We start from the raw sequence: 8901 nt of genomic DNA on the forward strand, positions 1-8901 counted from the left end.
TATATATATATATATACACACATATATAGGGTGAGTAAAAAGTCCCGGACCGGTGAAATATCTTGAGAATTAAAGCCTATTCTACAATATGCTGTTTGTTTTCTGTTTTTTGCTTTTTGCTATTTTTTACATCTTGTCTTTTTGCCTCGCTTTTTGCTTCTTATCCGGTTTCTTGTTTTATGTCGCCCGAGATAAAAGTTAACGAACTTCGGAAGAAACAGGAAATACGTAGCAAGAAATTTAACAATTATCGATAAAACGGTTGCAAAGGGGGGAAAAAGCAAGAAGTAAAAAGCAAGAACAGGAAACAAAGAGAGAACATTGTAGAATAAGATTAAACATTTCCGAAAGAAATGTTTCCTACAAAAGTTGTAGGGTTTTAAATGATCTATTCATTGATCTGATCAGTCTGATCTTGGGTAGCGTTGCCAAGGTCAAGTTTAACTGCGTTTTAACCGTACGTATATGTCCTAATCATGAGCATATCTCTCTCTCTCTCTCGCTTACAAATTTTATTCACACAATGGTTTTCACAAGGCTACATACTATTATAAAAAATGATGGAAATTTACCTCAAGAAAACCGATGCTGCTAACAAACATTGAAAATATGGCCGGTAATATTGTCTTCTCGAATATACTTTGCGTCGGCCAAGTACCGAGTTTCGACATGAGGATCTTGTTAATATCGTAGTAATATTTCACGGCCGACTGCATCTCTCCACCTCGATTTTGCATCGTGGATATCGAGTCTCCCTCAAGATCCAGCTGATATTTTCCGAACAGTCTCCTATATTCAGACACTATATTGCGCGTATCCGCTAATAACGTACTACGTCTACGCTAATAATGTTTAGATAACCACAGGCTGTTGAAAAACGCATGCCAATCGTCCCTTCATTTGCTATTCATCATTGTTGGAGAGAAGAAAAAGAAGACGTCACAGAAATTGTACGTTCACGAAACGTCAATCACTGCGGTGACACACGCGATATTCGTCCATCATATGTCCCACCCATAACTCACGTTGCATTAGGAGTATTATGTTATTTTCTTCTTTTCTTTCTTGCAATACCGTATAATTTTTCAAGCGTATAGTGTCACATCGATAAGTACAAGATAAACGTGACAAGAAAATCGAGCGATACGAAGAATCGCGTGATACTAGGGAAACAAATTACATGTTCGAAGGTTTACGTAACACAAACGGACACGTACCACCAAAAAATTTAACTAATAGATAATTCATTTTTAATTATTTAGTGTTATTATAGCTTAATGGTTTCCGCAGGTACCGCGATTTAACCATGCCAAGAGACACGGTTGTATCTTGCGTCAAGTGTACAAACTGTACACGCAAAGTGTACAGCGAAACAGACAGTGCATCACATTATATTAAAAAAAGTGCTTTTACTTTTCGTCTACGTGTCTTACGAACGGAGATATTGCAAAGTACGGAATGGTAAATTTCATTTCAATTAAGATCATCGTTCAGAAAATGTTGTCCTTTTTATATTTTGGCCTATATTAGCACGCGTTGTTCCGTAAGATTAACTGAAATCAAGAATCTGATTAAAGATAGGTTCTAGATAAATCAAGATAAATTTTCACCGAGAAAGAAAATAATTCAGTACTTGCTTCCAAAAAAAAAGATATAAGTCATGTGAAGAACATGTGCAGTAGAAAAGAATAACGCGGTTATTATAAAATATATACAAACTATGCAAAATTGAATGATTTTCTCTTTATAAATATGTTGTACTTGTAAAGTATATATATTATATGTAGAGGTAAGATTATATATTTCAATTTATTGCTATAGACTGTATCAATTTTTCAAATTAATATCATTTTTCCTTCAGATAACTAGAAAAATGAACACTCAATTATTAAAAAATAAAATAATGTAACACGTTTTTTTACATAAAATCATATATATCTGATAAAATATTCCAACACGAATATTATTTATGATTTTTAGTTTACATCCAATATATAAGTATCAGGCATAAAATCTTAAGCAGTAAAACGTAGCAGTAAGCGAATTGGTCAATCACAATAGAGACTGTATATATATAAGTCCATAATGTTAACAGTAGTAACATAATTAAGTTCTTACAGCTTACGTTTTAGTACTTATGTTTTTTTGTATACCATAGCCTTAATGATAAACAGTCGATAACGATAAAATATCAAACAATTGACAAATATTCGACCGCATCTCAAATTCACCAAAAATTCTATTCTATTAAATTCTATTCTATCTAAGGTCTATTTTTTTTATTAAACTTTATTTAATTTAATCCATAATTAATTCAACTAGTGTAATCGTTGAAAGCAAAATTTCTAATATAATTCATAATATCAAATTTTTTTTCCCTTTTTGTTAAATGATAAAAAATAATTCTATTTATGTCAACGAAATAATATAAATATCGTTTGATAAATTAATCAGTTTAAAAAGTCACATCTTAATCCAATTTCACTATTTGGTAAATATACAATGAACTATTAATTTATATTTTTATCAACACATCTAGGTTCACTATTAAATTAACTGTCAATTTAAATTATAAATATGTTATTTGTATATACATGCGCGTGAATATGTGAAACAAAAATGTTGATTCAAAATGCAAATATCAATATTCTACTAATATATTAAGTCATATAATTCAGAAACATGTTCAGAAGATATTGGAATGATAATTATATTCTGGTAGAAAATTTATTTATTATATATAAAAAATTGCAACAATTTTATTATGATAAACCAAAGTGACGAATTCTGAATAATTCCTTCATATGAGTTTTATTATTGGAGTAGAAATAAAACAAATAACATTAAATATATAAAAACTTACTTCATTAATTGAATATCACACTTGCATTATCAAAACCTAGTTCCATTTGAGAGAGCTTTGGTATCGATTAAAAAGAAAACACTATTTCTTCAATCTGTCAAGGATGCTTCTCCAATTTTGCTAGGCACTTTTTTGGAACAATATTTTTTTGATGTTACATAGGAAATATAACAATATACATTAAATGCTTATAATTAAATCTTATTAATCGAATATTAACTTGAGCCTTTTGAATATCGTTTCCAAAACTTTTTTACATCATCGTGGCCAGCTTTAGTAACCACCATGGTTCTTTTTCTACGAGATAAAGAATATATTTTGTTATTAAATACAGCACTTATTATAAAATTTTTCTCTCAACAATTGTTATATATGTAATATATATTTTATAAACTATTTATATTAAAATAACAATTACCTTTCACTTTGCCAAATTAATACTCCGGTTGAGACCGCATGATCTCTGAGAACTTCGAAGTCAGTTTGCGAAAGAAATTGACTATACAGAACTCCTTCGCTGAACAAAAATCTATTTCTTTCATTTTCCCATAATTTAATTTGATCTACAATTGTAGGCGGTAATATAGGTGGTCCTGCTTCTATCATCTTACCATGTGCATGTTGCCGCAAATAGCTGTTGATATAAAATATATTACGTAGAACATTTTTGTACTTGGCTATTTAAGCCGTTAATATAATACATACCCTACTATTTGAGAAGCAGTTATTCCACTCTTCAATGCTTGTCTTACCGAATCTCTTGTTAATATCGAAACAACTACATTTGGAAACCTAGAGACAAAGTAATATAATTGTTTAAATTTTTTATCTTGTACAAGAGATATTCATGTCATGTTGCACTTACCTGTACAACATTTCGCAGAAAAGTCCAAGCAATGCAACTTGCAAGTTCGAGTTTGTATAAGCATAAACTCGATAATTTGTTTCCACAATTATATACCCTTCCTTGTCTGTATCCCTGGTTAAAGGTTTAGTTTCACCAGTAGCGATGTTTAACGCTAACCGAGTTGGATAAAATCTTGCAACATAAATTAACGGAAATGTCAGTAGATTTAGATTATTTACAAATAACACGCATTATATGTTTTATTTATATATTTACCTTCCTGCTTTTCGTTTTCGTTGATATACAAGTCCGAATTCTCTTAAGTGTTGTAAAAATGTTAAGAGTCCTTCGGACATGCCTTCAGTACTATAATCTTTACCGAGGGTGGAAAAATTTAATTGAAACAAGAAGGTAAGGCACTCTACCAAATCAAGACCTCGTGCTTCAATTGTGTCAAGATATTGTAGAATAAAATACCATACCTACATAAAGAGAATATTTGTGACATAAATAAAAGCATATTTAAAACAATACCACACTTGTGCAATACCAAAAAGAAATTATTCGTTATACAAGTATGTAACAATTAAATACAATCTAAACATGAAAATATATCTCTGATATATATATGTACATATATATATGTGAGACAAAGAAAATACGTCTGACAGAGAACTCATAATTACTTGCGAAGCTGTGTCTAAGAGCAGAAACTGAAAACCAGCTTGCGTTATAATTGGGCTTCCATCAGCTTCATCTCTCTTCATTAAACCGGCATGTAAAAGAATCCTTACAGCATCGGCAGATATGCCTATTGTAATATTTTAAAATATGTTAGATGTCTTAAATATTTATAATTTGTTGCAAATTTTATATACAAAATATGATTAAATTACAAAATAATGCAGAACAAGAATGTATCTCAGAAACAAATTGTGTTTGAGAAAAATATTTCAAATATAATTATATGTATTTTTTACATGCAGCACAAAATTTCAAATTTGTTGATAAAAAATGACTATGAATGTACACATCTCAAGAGATTTTTTAAAATCAAAGATTGAGACATTTTCTTTGCAAAAAAATCATATCTTATATAATAAAATAATTTATTAAAGTAAAACAATTTCCAACAAACACAGAAAAATAAAAGATATCATTTGTACAACATGCTCTGTCTTATAATGAACTCGATATTATTATGTGTCTACACTAAATTAGTACACATTACAGGCTTTAAAATTTAAAGTATCTAAATGCATAATGTGATCATCTGGACAATGAAATAATATATGTATACTTTCTTAAATAATATGACAATGTCATTATTGGGCATTTAATTGTTAAAAATATTTATGTACTTTTACATTAGCTTTGTCAATTTCATTGTGTAACATTGTTCGGTCACTTGTATTATACTAGATTAATGCATACTAAAAATTTCAGCTATAATATACATTCAATACAGTTTACAACATATGTTTTTAGCCATTTGAGTAGCAGCAGTATGCATTAATCTAGGGCGGTATTCATAGTCAGTTCTCATATTTAAGATCATCTTAAGTGCAGTCTTAAGATGAACCGTATTAGCATCTTAAGATGGTCTTAAGATAAGAACCAATTGAATTCATTATAATACAGTCACGATACATTTTTACGTCTTAAGAAATCTTACCCTCCTGCTGCTGAGAACCAACCATGTAGTGTAAGACACACTCCCACCTTTCCAACGCATAAGAATCCAAAAAGGCCACGTCTCGCGGTTTACTGTCGGTTTCTAGCTGATTGGACATGGTCCATGGCTTGCCACCACCCAGCAGCACGATCTTTAAGTTCTTCTTGAAGGTGTTGTTCAAGATCCAGCCCGGTAGTCCACCAGGTATGGACGCTTCCTTCCACACGTACAGCTCGTTCAAGACTTGTACCACCTTCTGATGTTCCTCGAAATAGAGCTTGGAGCACCAGGACGCTATAACTGCCTGTGGTACTGGTTGCTCAACAAACAACAGTCTCATAACATAATGCTTGGCAATGACAGGTAACTCGCGGAATACAGCTAGGCATATAGGTGGCTTGTGATACAATTTGTTCAGAGTGTCAGGGCTACGAGATTTTAAATATTCCTGCAGATTCGTACACTGTAGGCTGTTCGGCCGTAACAGGTTCTTGCCAGCTATTGTGCTAGACATGTTACTAATGTTCCGTCGTTCAATTGGGTAAACTATCACTGCACAATTTATCTTGATCTAAATCCAGCTGTGACAGCAAAGAATATGCTTCTTGATCTTATATATCTTATATATCTTATAAATTGTAAGATTATGTCCTTCCAAGCGCATTATCTGTAATCACATGTAAATACAGAATCAAATTTTCTGTTTGTTGCATTCGGATCGTAAAATAAATAATACTTACTTATAAAGCATAAATAATATTAAGTTATATTATATATTAAGTTAATTGCAGTTTGTATAAATACTTTTATACATAACTCCGACATATTTTTAACACTCATTTTTTACACTCATGACTCTCTCCTTTAACGACAGATCAATTGCGTGATTTCTTTCTTTCTTCTTGCGTCCCGCAAATCACTGTACAACTGGTATTTCAACGTGCGAACAATGCTCCGACAATGTAATCACGTTGCGATTTTATTTCTTTATAATAAACGTGTATAATAAACGCGTTTGTCGTGTGTTTAATTCGTAACAGAAGCTGTTTCAAACAAAATTTGTGTGACAAATATTGTTTTCATCACGAATAAACGATTTCAGGTTTATCTTGTATTCGATCCTTCGAACATTTTACTTGACATGATACTATTTATCACAGAATTTTTTTGTCATTACACACCGCGGCTTCCATCGGTCACATTCATGCCGGAGTAAATACACTTGTAAAAAAAAAGCGACATAGAAAGAAAAGTGAGTAGATATGAGACTGGCATGAATGACGTGTAGCGTCCTCTATTGCACGCGACTGTAGTAACATTTAAACGTTAGATAAGATTTTGTGATCATCAGATTCATAAATGAATCTCAGGGTAATAAACAAATCATTATTATGGATTGTTTTTTTGTCGATCACTTATAATGACTTATCGTCAATGGTAACGTTATTCATAATAACTTTCACTAAATTGGTTGCCAAACGAGGACGTAGCTTTTATGTCATAAATTATTACGTAAACGTCAACATTTCTTGCTGTGCTATTATTTCTCTGTTTCTATGAATTAACTGTTTCGATTGACGTACAGCGACTTTCTATTGCATAAGGACGACTTTAATTAAATTCGATCTACTGTTTAATTTAATCGATGATTATTAACTTAGCAAATGATATCTGTACTTACTAATTTTATTTTATTAATACAGTTAATATAATTAATTAAAAATCTTTTGTTTAATACATCGAAGTGTAAATTAGAGAAACGAATTAATAGCTATCGACTAATTAAGTTAATCACAGTTTGATTAAAGTATATCGCTCGCTCTTCAACACAAATTAATTGATTAACATCTCGATTTAAGTATTCTTTATCTTTTTCTGGTTTCAAAAATTAAAAAAAAATAGAGTTTTGAAAGTTTGATTAAGTATCGCTCTATTTTTACAAATAGAGCGACCAAACTTAGACCAACTTTATAATCTCGGTTTAATATTCTACTTTTCCTAAGAATTAGAAAAATCTTGATTAATCTACAATATATTTGTAAAAATGGACATAATAAGAGTGACATTTCAGCTAAACTTCTAATTAATTCAATTAATTAAACTGATAATAATTGCCTATTGCAAAATTTCTAATTTAATTTGTCGTTCCTAATTTCGATCTTTTTTTTCGTGCGTTAAATAATGAAATATTAGTTATTCTACCTATATTAATAAAATCGTGTAGGTATTGCTTGATAAGTTAATTGCAGACTAAATTAATTGGAGTTTGATCAAAGTTACCCTGAGAACTTATTATCAAAGTGTTTCATTATACATGAAAATTATATGTTATACATATTGTATATGAATAAGAAATATTGATCTTATCAAACTCACGTAAAGTTAAAAGTCAGCGTCAATAAAGATATTTCGAAACATATTATAGTTACAGGTATATGTTTTTATATATTTGCATGATTTGTACATTGACGTATCTTAGTAAACACTAAGGCCCTGCGCACAATAGAGGAAATATTAGGAACAGGAATAGATATTAAGATTTTAACCTATCAGATACCAGTTACACCGGAATACACGGTTTCTGATAGGTTGAAATCTTAATATCTATTCCTGTTCCTAATATTTCCTCCATTGTGCACAGGGCCTAAGAATAATAAAATTATAATATTGTATCAATATTATAATTTTCTAAATAGCGAAGAGACAAAAATTGGGCAATTCCCAATCAGATAGTAGGGAGATACTCATCCTCGGTCTCACATAGAGCATAATTTCAACATTTTCCAACTATTTTGTCAAGACATCTATTATAATGATTTACAAATTTGCTGAAGATTGTTTGAAAAAAATCGAAACGTTCAAATAAGTTTGTATCGACAGTCATTGTACAATTTTAATATATTATGTGAATATTATTTGACTATTATATAAATTGCGCACCAATTCCCGCGCTGTGTTAACGCTCTTATTGTCCGTATATTATATTATTGTTTTTTAATTTCGAGAGCCCGATTAGTATTTAAATTTTGATTTTATAAAAAAAGAACAAGAAAGGAAAGGGCTACGAGTCAAAAGTCTATCGTTATAATTTAAAAAGTTAGTAAATAAAACATATATAATTTAGTTAAAATCTAAACTTTAATAAAACATGTGCCAGCTATAAACAAAAACAAACGTTTCGATCCTTATCGGATCATTATCAATGTTAACATATAATTAGTTAGGACTGTGAAATAACAGTTTTAAATAGAAGAAATAAAAGAAAAATAATTCGTTCTTTTCTTTCTCGTTTCTTTTTTAATTTATTGAACCTTATTACATTGAACTCCGCCGCACCTATCAAAAACTTAATTTATTAAGTATTATTTACTATGTATATAATAAACGAACTATATCAGTAAAAACTTTGTACTGTCTACTACTATGAAAAAAATATTAGAAATCCGAAATATTTATTTTTTATATTAAAAAATAAACTTTTTGAAACCTTGTATTTTTGCCGCATATCTCATAGGG

General features: G+C 30.2%; 1 protein-coding gene across 1 annotated transcript; it reads right to left on the reverse strand.

The window, feature by feature from the left end:
- Positions 1-3055: 3055 nt before the first annotated feature.
- Positions 3056-6049, reverse strand: mrn (general transcription factor IIH subunit 4 marionette). Its single transcript, XM_018456237.1, has 7 exons — positions 5386-6049; positions 4397-4521; positions 3987-4192; positions 3729-3902; positions 3569-3655; positions 3282-3497; positions 3056-3160 (listed from the first exon to the last, which is right to left on the reverse strand). Exons 1-7 carry the CDS (start codon positions 5897-5899, stop codon positions 3079-3081), a joined length of 1404 nt encoding a protein of 467 aa, XP_018311739.1. The 5' UTR covers positions 5900-6049; the 3' UTR covers positions 3056-3078.
- Between the last annotated feature and the right edge of the window lie 2852 nt (positions 6050-8901).

This window comes from Mycetomoellerius zeteki, unplaced genomic scaffold, assembly GCF_001594055.1.
Source record: "Mycetomoellerius zeteki isolate Tzet28-1 unplaced genomic scaffold, Tzet1.0 scaffold564, whole genome shotgun sequence".
Lineage (NCBI taxonomy): Eukaryota > Metazoa > Arthropoda > Insecta > Hymenoptera > Formicidae > Mycetomoellerius > Mycetomoellerius zeteki.

Excerpts from the sequence above, each read along its gene's own strand:
- mrn (XM_018456237.1), bottom strand. The coding sequence starts at position 5,899 with ATGTCTAGCACAATAGCTGGCAAGAACCTGTTACGGCCGAACAGCCTA. Across the intron at positions 4,522-5,385 it reads TGGTTCTCAGCAGCAGGAGG|GCATATCTGCCGATGCTGTA; the intron begins GTAAGATTTCTT and ends ATATTACAATAG. Across the intron at positions 4,193-4,396 it reads TCTTAGACACAGCTTCGCAA|GTATGGTATTTTATTCTACA; the intron begins GTAATTATGAGT and ends CTCTTTATGTAG.